Source organism: Balaenoptera borealis (genome assembly GCF_965194805.1).
Source record: "Balaenoptera borealis genome assembly, chromosome: 11".
Classification (NCBI taxonomy): Eukaryota; Metazoa; Chordata; class Mammalia; order Artiodactyla; family Balaenopteridae; genus Balaenoptera; species Balaenoptera borealis.
Genome location: NC_138868.1, coordinates 93,125,374 through 93,141,159, shown reverse-complemented (window position 1 = coordinate 93,141,159; position 15,786 = coordinate 93,125,374). Strand labels below are relative to the sequence as shown.

The window sequence follows — 15,786 nt, the reverse complement described above, 5'->3', positions numbered from 1 at the left end:
TCATCATGAAGAGATTCTTATTTTTTTAACTATTTTATCTATTATAGATAACGTTTAAGAATGAAGTAGGTCAATATGATTTGGAGGTAACAACATTTCAGCTGGCTGTATTGTTTGCATGGAACCAAAGACCCAGAGAGAAAATCAGCTTTGAAAATCTAAAACTTGCAACTGAACTCCCTGATGCTGAGCTTAGAAGGACTTTATGGGTTGGTTTGTTTTTATGTTTTTTGTTTTTAACATTGCATCCTCTCACATAGCAGGAAACATGTGTTGGCTTGTGTTATAATAAATTTATGAATTCATAATACTCAAATGACTTTTAAGCAAGAAAAATACACTAGTGAGGTATTTACGGAAAAAAAAATTGAAAATAAGCAAGTTACTAAGACAGAGAATGGCAAGAGAGAGAGAAAGAAAGAGATTGAGTTGGTATTTAAATGTTGCCTGTGAAGAGCATGACCAAAGATTTCATATTGAAAATGTGTTCAAAGATTTTTATGATAACCAAAATTCTAAGAATAAGAAGACTTTGGTCCTTTTGAGGCCCTGTAAAATGTACTTATTAGCCTCCTGTTCAAAACTACATTTTACCTCCTACTCCATATGCCTGTTAAAAGTTCCAAAATAAATTATTACCTAGAGAGAAACAGCTGATTTATAACCGGCAGTGATGTTTGCTGTGGTCATATATGACCAATCCCTCTAGTTTGTTGTTGTTGTGGTTTTTTTGGTTGTCTTATTGTAAAGAGAGCATTTATTGCTTCCTCATAACCAACTCTTTTCTCCTCATTCTCTTTCCTCATTATGCATTTACATTGGTATATTCATGGAAGTACCAAATAAAACTTTGAATTATGAATTTGTGCTCATAATTTTTTCTCACCTATATTGGTCATGTTGTAGAATTGATCTTGGTGTTCCATAGTGTTTATAGAAGCTAATTGTTTTCTCTTTACTCTTCATAGTCTTTAGTAGCTTTTCCAAAGCTCAAACGGCAAGTTTTATTGTATGAACCTCAAGTCAACTCACCCAAAGACTTTACAGAAGGTACCCTCTTCTCAGTGAACCAGGAGTTCAGTTTAATGTAAGGTTTATGTTGATTGATCTAAAATAAAAATACCTTGTTTGAATTTTAATGTTTTATTTTTAGCAAAATAATTTTCCTTACATGATATTTAAAACATCTGTATGCTGTCATCACTTTAGATTTATGCCATTTAGTTTATTGAACATATTAATGAACTAGAGATGTTTATTATTTCTTTACATATTTTTCATGGATACATTTTGGTGTCTGACATACTATATTGCTTTTCATCTTTAAAGTAAACATCCTTTTGCACTCTAAAGCAGCTTTATCCACACAGAGTACTGTTTCCTTTAGATCCAGTTAGAAGATAATGTTGAATTACAACCCACATATCTTCAATTATCTAATCACTTTCATGGCAATATAAATTATATTAACTTTGTTATTACAGGGAGCATAGTCACACTTATTAACAGAGCTTTTATCATGTTTGAGGGAAATCATAGGGTTCATTTTAATAAAGCTCCATGTTGGTTATTTGTTACTTTTCCCTTAAACAGTGTTGGATATTAATTTTTAGACTATTTCTAAGTATTTTCTCTTAGACATTGTTGCTATAATATGATGTTTAAAAGGGCTTTCACTGTAAACTATTTGATTTAATGTTTTTTATAGAAAAAATGCAAAAGTTCAGAAAAGGGGTAAAATCAACTTGATTGGACGCTTGCAGCTCACTACAGAAAGGATGAGAGAAGAAGAGAATGAAGGAATAGTTCAACTAAGAATACTGAGAACCCAGGTTTGTAATATTAAGACAGAATGTCTAAATTTTGAAAAACTTTGTTGCTGTTTTTTTAATCTTCAAATCTTTTTTTAAAATTAAAGGAATGTAGGTACTCAGACTTTTCGTACAGAAGAGCTAATTTTCAATTTACTGAAATTTAAAAATTGTATTAGTAACATTCTCTTAGTTGCTCAAAGAGATGTCTATATGACTTGGTGGTCTCTGGTAGGTTCTGTTGGTTGGGCAAAACCTTGGTTTTAGGTTAGACTTCTCTGACTGCATGTCAAAGAGAATAAATGTATATCAACAACAAGTACGATTCTAGGATTGAGTATTTAAAATTTAATTTTAACACTTCTAATTCCATTGTAATGGGAAATTAGGGACACTTTAAAAAACATATTTTAAAACTAGGATTATACCTTCTGAACATGATAAAGAATACCTATTGCAAACTAATGTATGACTGTTTTAACTTTAGAAATAGTCTTATTAAAACCAAGTTGTCCCACTTTTACTGTTTTCATTTAATATTGTTTGAAACTATTGGCCAGTGCAATCAAGCATGAAACAAAAAAGAAGAAAAGATTAAAATTTTTCACTACTTGTAGATCATATAATATGATAAAGGAACAGAGAAAAGATAAATAAAAATCAAATGCTTTTCTATTTAGCAATAAACAAATAAATAAATAAATTTAAGAAAATAAAAGAAGAAACCATAGAATTCACAGGCATTTCTTTAAAAAGCAGTGTGTTGGACCTGTATGAAGAGAGGGGCCTTTGCCTGAGAGATTCAAAAGGAGATTTGAATAAGTAGAAAGATCATGTTCCTTTTTTTCTTACTGAATTTTTTAATTGAGGTATAACTTACATAAAATAGAATACATATTTCATAGTTTTCAGTGTGTTTTGCTAAATGTGTATACCTGTGTGACCATCACCTCAATTAAAATACAGAACATTTCTATCACTCCAGTAATTTCCCCATGTCTCCATTCAGCCAATCTCCCCCTTCAACCCACCTGATTCCTATCACCATTGCTTTGTTTTGCCTGTTCTCGGTCTTCATATACATGGAATCAGACAGTGTACTCTTTGTATCTGGCTTCTTTTTAACATGAATTACCATTTGTTGGTTTTTTTTTTTTGGCTGCTTTGGGTCTTCGTTGCTGTGTGCGGGCTTTCTCTAGTTGCGATGAGCGGGGGCTACTCTTTGTTGCAGGGCGCGGGCTTCTCATTGTGGTGGCTTCTCTTGTTGTGGAGCACAGGCTTTAGGTGCACGGGCTTCAGTAGCTGCAGCACACGGGCCCAGTAGTTGCGGCACGTGGGTCCTAGAGCGCACGGGCTTCAGTAGTTGCGGCGCGTGGGCTCAGTAATTGTGGCTCACAGGCTCTAGAGCGCAGGCTCAGTAGTTGTGGTGTACAGGCTTAGTTGCTCCGTAGCATGTGGGATCGTCCCAGACCAGGGATCGAACCTATGTCCCCTGCATTGGCAGATGGATTCTTAACCACTGTGCCACCAGGGAAGTCCGAAATACCATATTTTTTAATGATAAGGCTGAATAACTTCCCATACTAGTAACAAGTCTACTGAATTTCATATAAAAATTCAACTAGGAATATTTTTGGAATTTTAAAAATTGATTCTCAGTTTTATCAGAAAGAACAAATAGATGAGAGTGATTGAGAACCTTAAAAAAATAAGGTGTTAATGGTGGTGGAACTTGCCTTGCCAAATATTAAAACTTATTAAAATATCTACAAAAATAAAATAGCATAGCATACAGATTAATAGAAGAAAATAGCTCAGAATTAAACCTCCTATGTAAGTGTAGATGAACTTTGCAATAAAGGAAATAATTTCCATGGCCCATGAAAAGAGAATGTATTATTCAATAAGAGATTTTGGAAAATTTTACTTCTGGGAGGAAAAAGCATGATATAGTCTTAGTTTATGGCTACAGCAGGATAAATACAGATGGATTAGAGTTGAGATATGAAGTAGAATGGGCAGGTATAGTCATACTGTAAGATGTGCAAAGAAAATGAAGTTTTTTTGTTTTGTCTAAAACTGATTCATAATTATGCTCAATCCGCTAATCCAAGCTATCCTTTTAGGTAATGCTCAGACTTTCTTATTTCTCCCTGATTCTACTCCACCCATCCCTGTTCTTTGCTGTTTTCACAGATGGCATCTGCATGTACTGAGGTTGAGAGAAATTCACTTGACTTCATAGTGACAGTGAAGGGATTGTCCTATCTATACAGTTGTAACAGTGTTCTGGGTTTTTGGTCTTGTCAGCTCTAGAGTGCTTTATCTGTCACCTATGGGAATTTGACTTTCTATTGCTATCTATTGCTGATGTCTGTAGCAGATGAACTATGGTTTATTCTTTTTCCAGTGGGTAAGGACCACGTGGCCTCTTTCCTGTTCTGGCTGCCTGTCCTCTGCTCTTACTGAGCTCTTGAGCCCTCTGAGCCTCTGCTACATCTTCTTTGTGGCCCTTGGCCTACATGGCACACTGTTATCATCTGCTGTTACAGGATCGCCCTCTCCTGACACTGAAGGCCCTGTGGCAGGTCCATTGGCTCTAAACTCTATCTGCATCATATGGGAACTGAGAGAAGTTCAGGAGGGCAAATTACTTCCATCATATCATGCCACTTTTCAAGTGACCTCCAACCTATTAAATGGGGCCAGGGCCAGAACTCCTCTGTTTTTCTCTTAACATCTCTAACACAGCCATCTTCACCTCTACCAAAGCTAGAAGAGGAGAAATTGGAATATTTACAGTTGTTTCTCTCCTACTTACTGGTTTCTGTAATGTACAAGTGCCTGTAGGGGGACATACTTTTTCCATCTTCCTTCTTTCTTTCTGGACCCTTGACATAAACCCCTGTGATCAAGAGCCTGGATCTGGACATACTGACATTGGGAGTAATTCACCTGACCTCCTAGTGGCAGTATAGGAATCCTCATATCTGTACAGGGGAAGTTGAAGGTATACTTTTCTCATACTGAGTAGTACCTGACTCCCAAGCCTTATTGCCTTGTAGCCAAACTCCATTTTCAATGTTAAAAAGCAAATATTGATTCCTTTATGTTTTCACGTTTCTTTTATAATGAATTCTAACTTCCACTAAGGCAGATGAATGCCTTTTGTTGACTAAGCAGACACGTTGTACTGGAAAAGGCAAAAGAGAAAATATGTAGTAATTTTCTAATTTTCCTTATTAAAAGAATAATAGTAATTAAAGAAATCATCAAGGAAGCTATTGATAAAATTGATTTAGATGAAAAGTGCTTACTCCTACAGAAAGTTAAATCCATTTAATTGAGTCAGTACAAACTGAAGATACTTATAACAAGTACAGTTTATTAATCTGATAAATTTATAAAGAATAGTAATTATTAATTTTTGAAACAGACAGCAACTGGCCTCTACTGCTATACAAAGAAGTAACTGTGAATACAAGGGAAAAAGTATGTGTAAGGGGTTTGTTGTATCTTAGTTGATAGTTGATTCTTAACACAATACCAGGTTATATACATATTGTGTTCACAGGTAAAATAAACTTTTTAAATGTACATAGTGTGGATACGAAGGAATGAAAGGAAATACACCAAAACCTTAAGTGTGATTTTCTTTTCAGCAGGGAAGTTATGGGTAATTTTGTTTTTCCTCATTTCTTAAAATCTCCATAGTATGCAGATTTTATTTTTCAGAGTGAAAAAAAGATACTGGTCTCAAGATTAATCTAGTGATTGCTAATCATTTGGATAGGTATTGGATAGAAGATAAAATACATTAAAAGTCATTTTTTGTTTTGTTTTACTTAAAATAATTTTTCATTTTTATTTTTTCTTTTAGGAAGCTATCATACAAATAATGAAGATGAGAAAGAAAATTAGTAATGCTCAGCTGCAGACTGAATTAGTAGAAATTTTGAAAAACATGTTCTTGCCACAAAAGAAAATGATAAAAGAGCAAATAGAATGGCTAATAGAGCACAAATACATCAGAAGAGATGAATCTGATATCAACACTTTCATATATATGGCATAATTTTGAATATCATGGACAATATTAAGAACCCAAATTTTGGAGTGCTTGGGCAGAAAGTTCTTGCAGTTTGTGCTAGAGGAAGGTTTATTTGGACTTTGATTACATAAATATTAAAATCTCTGCCTTACCTAACAAAACAACTATATTTTGCCAATCACATTAGTTAGCATGGTGGCATTCCCTTCATGTTGCACACTCTGTTTTAACAGCATGCCGTTTTGTGGAGAAACTTGCATTCATGAAGAGCCCATTATGAACTTTTAAAAATCTGATTTATACCCACCGGAAGAAATACAGTTGGGAAGGGTGAAAGTGGGGTTCTTGTTGCTTTTTTTTTCTTTCTTTTTCTTTTTTTCCTCTCTTACAAAAATGTACTTGCACAAGGAAGGATCTTCAGATGTTTGTGTGCTGAAAAATGCTGTTAACGTTTGTTTTAAAAAATGCAATTAAAACTAGAAATAGCACTCTTGGTTTCTTTTGATCAAAAGAGTGAGCTGGTCTACACAACACTGGGACAGGGCAGATGTAGGTGAAAAGATAAGTTTATAATAGTATCAAATTATATGTTCAAACACTGCTTCAGTATAGCAACTGGATTTTAGTGGTGACTTAAAAATGGTATTAAATTTTTCCAACTAAAAAATGTTGGCTTTCTTTTAAGCAGGAGACTACTGTCTTAGTTGTTTATTGTTAAATGATGAAGAGTTTTTAAAATCTTACATGGCTAAGAGAGCTTGTTTTGAAAAAGTGAAGCTCATATTAATTATTATTTTAATTGTTTGAAAAAATGTATGGAGATAGGTAGGTTGATTGCAGAGTCAAAACAGCAAAACAAGCATATTAAATGTTTACTAAGACACTTAATATTTATATACTTAATATTTATTATGCCATATTCAAATTTATTAAAAACAAGACAGAAATCTCCTGCTTTAATATAATACAGTTATGTAACTGACCTCTTAATCTGTAGCATAGAAATATTTTGACATTTTAAAGTCTCATGATTAGGGATTTATAACCTCAGGTTTCTGGAAAGGAAGACATTCTGTTCTAAAAAGTAATAATTAAGTATCAGTCACCTAGGAGGAAGAGAAAAACCACAACATAGACCTGAAAAGCATAAGCAAAATTGTTGCAATCTTAATATGAGCAGTACACTTGCCAAATATATGTACATATATATTTATATATTTTAAAAGTAAACATTTAAAAAATGTTCAGAAGGCAACACTTACCTTGTTCCTTTTAGTCAATCCAAAGTAGCAACTTACTAGTTGCTGGCAACTGAATACCCAGAGTAATGGAGATTTTAGGACTTGAGGACATGAACAACTTAAAAGAGAAAAACTTACTCCCCATTGGGAAAGAATGGCTCAACATGGATTTTATTCATTGTGGTGCACATTTCAAATTTTCTTGCAAATTATTTTATATTTTATTTGATATTAAGTAATATTTTAAATTATTTTGATGATAGTAGGAAATGGAGTGCCAGAGTGTTGAAAGGCGTACAGTATTATTACAGAGTGCTTTTAAGAGCATTTCATGGAATCTGTCCCCAATCCCAAGAGACTTTGTGAGCTGCCTGTTGAAAGGAAGGACAGCAAATTTAAAACATTTAAGGTTTTGCTGGCTGTAGTCAAAGGCCTATTCTGAAACTTATAGGAAATTGGAATTTTGTTTCTAATTTAAAATCTTACATTTGAGCTCTAAGGTAGCATATGTCAGTTATTAGACCAAGCATATTGTGAAGGTTAAACTAAATTAGCGCTCACTGTTTTCTCTAATTAGATGACTGTTAACAATGGGTAAATTCAAAATTTTTAAGAACTGATAATTTGGTAATAATTGTGGCCCTTATGTTTAACAAATAGTTTGGTATTGGCATATTTGCTTGTCCGATACAGGAGCGCCAAAGGAGGAAGCAATGGAAGGAAAAATTACAGGCCATTTCTTAAAGTTTAAGATTTATTGTTGTTTTAAACCAGAATAGTTCTCAGAACTTTTTTTGGAATTTCTAATCTTTTTAGTCATTTAAAAATGAGAGCCATGATGTTTTGATTTATAAAGGCAAATTTAATGCAAAAGTGGGTAACTCTAAATCCATAGCAAAGTTTTCTATTAAATTTTATAAATTTTTAAATTGCTAATTATGTCCTAATTGTATTTTGGGGAATAGAACAGCAACAAATACTGTAGACTTACAGTTTTCATCATTTTGTTCATTATGTATAGAAAAGTTTATCTGACTACTTTTTGGTGTTTATGAAAACCATTTAGTTGACAAGGTGCCTATACCATTGTTGAATTTTCTTTAGATATATTTTGACAACAGATTTGCTAATTTAAAAAAAAAAGGATCTGGATAAAAAACTACCAGCAATTTGCTAAAGATACAGAATCACAGTTAGTATCCTTTATTACTAAGTCCCTTTTCTCTAATGTGCACTTAAAATTAGTGCTATCTGAGCAGGGATGAACTCTGACATAGTTAAGGGGAAAAATATATACATATATATGCATATATTTTTTTCATGAGCAGTATGGCAATAGGACACTTCAGAGGTTAAGATTTGAACATTCATCTTCTAATATAAAGGTGGAGCCATCTTGAAAATGTTAACCTTTATTGCCATCTCATTGCCAGAGTAAGTAGATATGAAACAAAACTTACAAAGTGAAAATACAGAACAATTTTAATGCTTACAATGAGTTAAATATTTAGAGTATTACTGTTCTAATGATTTAATGAGTATCTTGAAATAAATTCTGAAGTCTTCCAATTTTTACATTTATTGGAGGGGTCCCTGCATTCTGGCAAACTTTAAGTCTCTTTCTCTTATTTTGTGCATAAATGTTAAAATTTCCAAAAATGAAATGTTAGCTTTCTTATTTTTACCTTTTATTAAATTTAATACAAACTATGACCGGAGCAGTTTAAAAGTATTTTGTATTATTTGCAGTAGGATGTCATTGGCCCTGCTCAAAGGGTAAATTTTAAAAATTCAATTTGGGTGAAAGTTTTGCTAGTTTTCCAGAAAGATTTGCTATCTTAAACTCAAGCTTGTTTTTTCTATTTTCATGTAAATGACTGGGATGCTATCTTATAAACTCTTCCAATGTCATGTTTGTGAAATAAACATTACAATGAGAGCTTTCCTGTCATCTACACTATATATGTTGTCTGGAGTGTTGAACAAATTTGAGTTCCTAAGTTGTAATCTATCCTCGTATATACAGTTTTGAATGTGTGCCACTACATACTGAGATGATAATGCTGTACAATTTTAAATGGTAGCAGTTTCTGTATGCAGTAGGCTGAAATATTTTGATGAACTGCTTAATTTTTGGATTTTATTTTTTAAGTTGTATAATTTATTTTCTTGCAAAATAAAAATGTAATATAAAAGCTTTCACCTATCAAGAAAATGTTGATGTTCTACTGTAAAATAGTTCCTAAGAGTTTAGTTAAAAATTTTATAATAGGTATATTTATATATTTAATTGTGAAATAGTAAATCTTAGCCAGCCTTAGGAATCAGAAATATGAAAAGTAACCCACTTATTTCTTTTAAATTTCAAAATCTAGTTCAAAATGAAAGCTAACAGGAATGTAGCTTTTCCACTGATGATGGCATAGGGCTATCATGCCTGGAAGAAGTCAGAATTTTCAAACCTGAAAGTGATTAATGCATTCATTCATCCGTTTAGATAGGTCATGTCATAACCAAAATTTAAATTTTATATCAGACAAAAGTAAAAAGTATAAAACAAATTATTTCATGTTTTGTGTATTTTTGGAAGTTTGTGAATATTTAAATTTCAAAGCTAGAGATAGTTGTAATAAGGTTATGAAGATGGACTGTGCCTTAGTCTTCGTGGTTGTAACAAAGTACCACAGACTGCATGACTTATAAACCAACAGAAATTTATTTCTCATAGTTCTGCAGGCTCAAAGTCTGAGATCAGAGTGCCAGCATGGTTGGTTCTGGTGAGGAACCTCTTTCAGTTTGCAGACTGCTGACTTCTCACTGTGTCCTCACATGGCAGAAAGAGGGTTTAGAGAGCTCTGGGTCTCCTTTATAAAGGCACTAATCCCATTCACAAGGGCTCCACTCTCGTGACCTAATTACCTCCCAAAGTAAAGGCCCCACTTCCCAATAACATCACATTGGCGATTAGGTTTCAACATATGATTTTTGGAGAGAGACAGACATTCAGTCTTTAGCACTTCATAATGACCCTAAAATCAACCTTGGACTTTCTGGGATTTGGGAGTGGGGGGAAATTGACTTGGAAATGAAGGCAGAGAAAAGTGTGGCCTCAGTTTAAGATTCCCCAGAACCTAGAAACAAGTTAGGCATAGAAACTTAGGCAGAAGCTTCTGGGCCCCTTACTTGCACATGTCTCCCAAGGCGCTGGGAGGGGCCCTTAGAGTTTTGTATTTGTGATTTATATTATTTTTCTCAAAGAGAATCCCCTAAATATCCAAGGTTGAATCCAGTCCTGCTAAAACTGAATGCAAAAAGAAACGTGTCTGGCACACAGAAGGCATTCAAGTGTGGATCGAATGAATGAGGCGTGTGTGCCTGAGAACAGAGTAGAGTTTAACACTTTGTTTTAAATGGGAAGAGTTTATTTTCTAATTGCCTGTTCTAGACTGTAAAATCAAATACGGACTCTGCATGTCACTAAACTTCTGTTTTAACCAATGGACAGTCTGGAACAGGGGTCTTAGACTGTTGAGGAGTTACAGACTTTTATGAGCATCTCATTAAAGAAAAAGACATGCATATAAACATACGAACAATTCTGTGGATAAATTTTAAGTATTCCAACACTCAAGATTAAAAACCTTTGATAGTGAGATCCCACAGTGGGTAAAGAGAGTACGTAGCAGCCTGCTCTCTGAATTGGTAACAGCCTGATGTCACAAGTGCTGATTCAAACTTAGATCTATACTAGTTTTTGGCTGCTTTTATTTAAAGAATGACAGGAGACTTCCCTGGGTGTTATTGGGGTTTGCCATTTTCATTAATGATAAAGGCAATATTTTATTATTATTGTGGTTGCTGAAGCAGACTGATACTACTTAGATGTTTCTTTGACAGTGGTTGATGGTTGAAGGGTAGCAGTGGGAACCAGGAAGGCAGAGAGGAAAGAGCCAACTTTGCAACAAGCCAGGTTTGAAAATTAACACTCCTGTTAAGAGACCACAATTATCATACCTCTAAGAAAGGGTGGGGCTTGGGACTACCTTTACAAGGCCCTTTTCCTATGGCTGCTAAGTGTGTAATTTTCTTTCCCCCTACTGTACCTTACCTCCTCCATTCTCAGCAGATGACCTTACTTTGGGAATATAAGCAGAGAAAATAAAATAAAGCTTTCAGGCATGCACTTTCATAACTTGCTTTCTCTACCGCTAAACTTTACCTCTAACAGTGCCCATTTTCATCTGCCTACCTATCTCAGAGGAAGGGCTGCCTCACTTCTTACTCGAGGCCAACTGTTTTTTTTAATCTTTTCACTGAATTCCTTCTGCTTCTGTGTTTTGCTCCAAAATACCTACATTTCCTATATCTTCCAAACATCCTTTTATTAGTTATTTCCTCCTTAGCCTCCAACGGGGGTTCTCAAAGTTTTGGTCCACAGACCAGCAGCATTATCATCACTCGAGAACTTGTTGGAAATGCAAGTTCTTGAGCTCCACCCCAGACCTACTGATTCAGAAAGTCTTCGGGGGTGTTCAGCGATCTGAATTTTAATAAGCCTTCCAGGTGATGCTGACGCACTGAAGTTTGAGAACCACTGGCTTACAACCATATTCAAGTATCCGCCATCCTTAAAAAAATGCCTTTCCCTACCTTGGTCAAGTTATGACCTTGTTTTCCTCCTTCCTCCATTTTCTGCTAAACATCTTGAAAGAATAGTCCACAGTCTGTCTCTGTTTCTTCTGCTTAGTACTCATTGGCTTATGTCCCCACTGGTCCTCTTGCCAAGGTCATCAGTGACCTCCTATTGCTTAATCAGAAGGCTCATTTTCAATCTTCCTCTTACTTGACCTCCTTACAGCATTTGCACCTTGAACACTCCTGGTTATTGAATTTGGTTCATCTCTTGGCTTCAAAGATACCATTCTTTCCTGGTCCCACACTTACCTCTCTTAGTTTTCTCAGTCTCATTCTCTGGCTCTTCCTCTGCCTGCACATCCCAGGATTTCATCTCCATTTCTACTCTTGCTGAGCTACATACTCTTCCTGGGTAATTTTATCTCCCTCTGTGGCTTCAACCACCATCTGCATGTTGATGCTCCAGACTATCTGCAACTGCTCTCAAGATCAACATGAATTTCCAGGTATTTCTTGAACATCTCATCATCCATCACAGACTTGCTCCACTTAACTATCTCCATCTTCCAGGTTAGCAACCTTCATTTGACTGTCTATTGACCCCTCCCCACACCACATTATTGATTCTAGGTATGTATTATCTCTAGAATCTGACCTTTGTTCGCCTTTACTTCTGTGTTCACTGAATGAATAAGAACATTTCATAGTATGCTTGTACCAGGTGAAGTAGGTAGGGACTAGCTGTTGGGTTGCTTCTTAGCCTATGTTTGGAAGTAGACTAAATGTACTGAGTGATAAGTAGTGGTCAGTAAGATTATGTTTGCTTTAAATCTGTGGCATTTCTGGACCACTGGCCTAGCTCTAATTTTTCTCTTAATTGAGCTCATACCTCAATGTCTGAGGCCTAAGACAGCAGCAGATGTGAATTGGGTCATTCCTTTTAGCCTGTGGCTGAGGAGCCACTCCAAATCTAAAACATAAAAGCAGGAAAAGGACTTTCATCATTTAAAAAATTTCCCACATTTTTTAGTGCAGTTCCTTGCTCAGTTAGGGGCCCACTACTTGTAAAATTGAATTGAAAGGCTTGGGAGCCACTGTTGAGCAGACCTCCTAAAGGTGGAGGAACATGTAACAAGCCCAAAAGTCATTCGTGGGACAAGTAGGACTTCTGTCTTACACTCATTAAGAACTTCCTAAAATATCTTCTTTTGTGTCTTTGTTCTAAACCCCAAGATAAATCATATGAAAGTTATTTTTAGGAACTCTCCTGTTGCGCCATCTTCCTACTGTAATCATTTTCTTGTTGAATACATGTTGTCAGATGACAAAAACAGGACAATTTAATAATGAGTTTGATATCCTTTATTCAAGGGAAAACTTGTACTCCCCATGGATTTGGGGGAGTACAGTGCCTTACAAGCAGTGGAGCACTCTTGCTGAGGGATTTGGGGCAAGAGCGAGTTTTATAGAGCTTTAGAAGTGGCAAAGTGGAAACAGCATAATTGGCTTGGAGGTCAGGGACTTCCTTATAAGGCTAGCAGGTCAATCAGGGAATAAGGAAAGAGTATTTGGTTTAAGTTAATTGTCTGAGGTTGCATATCTGACCTTACTTAGAACAAAGAAGTTATTAAAAATTCTTGGCAGTTGGGGATTGGCTGGTTTGATATACTCTATTTCTGGTCAAGTGAAGCATTTACAGGGACATGAAAATTATCTAAGTTTCAGTTTGCTGACGTGGCACCCGACGCAGGAGGAGCTTCACCCTGGGCTTGGAAAATTATTTCAACAATGGGATACAAACATTTCTAAATGTCTGCTAAAGAAGCTCTTGACACTGCCCTTCCCAGGATTTCAAGAAAGGAGATGTTTTGTGGGGTATATAATTAGAAAACATAAGGAAATGACGTATATAATTTGACTCAGGGTGAGTACATTAGTTTCCTATGGCTGCCATAACAAAGTACCACAAACAGAAATTTATTCTCTCACAGTTCTGGAGGCTAGAAGTCTGAAATCCAGGTGTTGGCAGGGTTGGTACCTTCTGTAGGGTCTAAGGGAGAATCTATTCCGTGCTTCTCTCCTAGCTTCTGGTGGTTGTTGGAATTCCTTGGGGGTTCATTTTTTGTAGGTGCATCTCTCCAGTCTCTGCCTCCTCCACATGGCCCTCTCACTGTGTGTGTCCTTTCTTGTTATAAGGACAGCAGTCATTGTATTTAGTTTAGGGCCCACCCTAATTCAGTATGACCTCATCTTAACTTGATTACATCTGCAAAAACCCTATTTCCAAATAAAGTCATTCACAGGCAGGATTTGTGGGGGACACTAGTCAACCTAGTACAACGAGTTATTCCAACAGACTAACTATGATAGAAGTTAACTTGTTATAGAGGAATTTAATTAGAAGTGAATAACGAATATCCTTGTATTGTGAATCTAATACATGCATTTTTTCTAAACTCTTAAGAAAATTGTTTATTTTCCACTTTGTTCCCTGCTATGAAAATATTATTCTAATGTTCCTAAAACTAACGTATACTTTTAGAAAAGCACTCTGGGGCTTATGACTATAGTTATGGACATTTATAAAGAGGAAGAGGCCAAAAAGTTTATTTTGTCAATACTGATAGTATACTTTCCAAGACATAAGACTCCACTTACACTTATTGGCTAGGTCTCTAACAAATGTAGTTAACTTAGAATCTAAGATGAGGTACATTTCGAAAGATGTAGTCTTCATTAATGACTCTGTGTCCAGACACTATGTTACCTAATGTGATAGGAATGATAACTTGAAGCTACAAATTCAGATATGCAAAAAAAAAAAAAGAAGCTTTAAATTCTCTCTAAACTGGACTTAATCTTTTTTTTTATTCAAACACTTCATTTCTATCTCATGGAAGAAATTTTAATCTAGTCATTTTCATCTAAACTCAGTCAAATTCAGTTATCTTTTCATAAATTTTAAGTTAAATGTTTGTCACTTTCAGGATTGTTCCCCTCACCCCTTCTATCCTGGGTATCATATCGTCCTGGTCTGCCTCACATCCAGCATGGTAACACCTGTATGGCTTGTATGGTGAGGCCCAGTTTCCCAACAGTGCAGCCTCTTGAGGATCACCAGCTCCCGTTCAGCTAACTTCTGTACTCTTCACAGCTGTAACAGGAAAATCACCCATTTAGCCCACCCATGGGGGGCTCTTTGGGTCATGGGGACTTTCTGTGAGGCTACCTTAGGCTCCTCATATCCAAGCACCCTAAGCAATCTTCCATTTATCCTCGAGTGCTCAGGTGGGCCACCTTTTCAGACAAGCTGGTTTGAATCAGGGAACTGAGATCTACTCTCCCTCATACCACTGAATTTATCCTGTGTGTGTGTGTGTGTGTGTGTCTGTGTATGTGTAGAGGGGATGATTCTAATGTCATATTCCCCTGTGGCTGGGCTGCAGGAGGAGACAGAGATCAGGGACACTCCTCAGAGGCTGATCCTCTGGCCCCCTCTCCAGCTCTAGCCTTTCTCCCCTGAGTTCTACTTAACTAGTATTGGGTAAGGGTAGGAAAAATGGACTTCAAATATTTGTTGTCTTTTACCTGAACTGTGACTTCAGAATTCTGGAATAAAAAGTTTAGTGTCCTGTTGTCTGTTTGCTTTGGTTCTGCTTCCCCTTGGGGTGGTTATGGCTTCACATCCAGGGTGTGAATGGGGATTATCACAGATGTATAAAGAAGTGGAGGTGGAGGGTGCAGCATGACACAACTCACAGCATAATCTGATTCTCTGCTACCTTTCTTTTTATAATTCTTGCTCCATCTACTTTGGTGAGGCCTCTTCCTCCACCTAAATGCAGGTGTTCCCCAAGTTTCTTTCTCTGTAGACTCTTTGGGTAATTTCATCTATTTAATACCGTCAACAATTACATCTTTGCCCTAACTCCCAATTCTATGCTTTAATCCTGAATGGGTTCCTAATTAAATTTTTTGGATGAATGTAAATAAAGATCAGAATTAGATTTTATTTATTTAGGAGTCTAAGTGTAAGCCACTCAAGTGC

General features: G+C 35.8%; 1 protein-coding gene across 3 annotated transcripts in view; it reads left to right on the top strand.

The window, feature by feature from the left end:
- CUL5 (cullin 5) overlaps positions 1-15,786 on the top strand; it is a 116,498-nt gene that overhangs the window by 97,665 nt on the left and 3,047 nt on the right. For 2 of the 3 annotated variants that reach the window (XM_082343492.1, XM_082343491.1), the window contains 4 exons: positions 48-209; positions 969-1,087; positions 1,709-1,832; positions 5,692-9,305. In XM_082343492.1, coding sequence (XP_082199618.1) covers positions 48-209; positions 969-1,087; positions 1,709-1,832; positions 5,692-5,886 — 600 coding nt within the window. In that variant the 3' untranslated portion in view covers positions 5,887-9,305. Of the gene's footprint in view, positions 1-47; positions 210-968; positions 1,088-1,708; positions 1,833-5,691; positions 9,306-15,786 lie in introns of those variants that run through there. The other variant, XM_082343493.1, reaches the window with a different exon arrangement.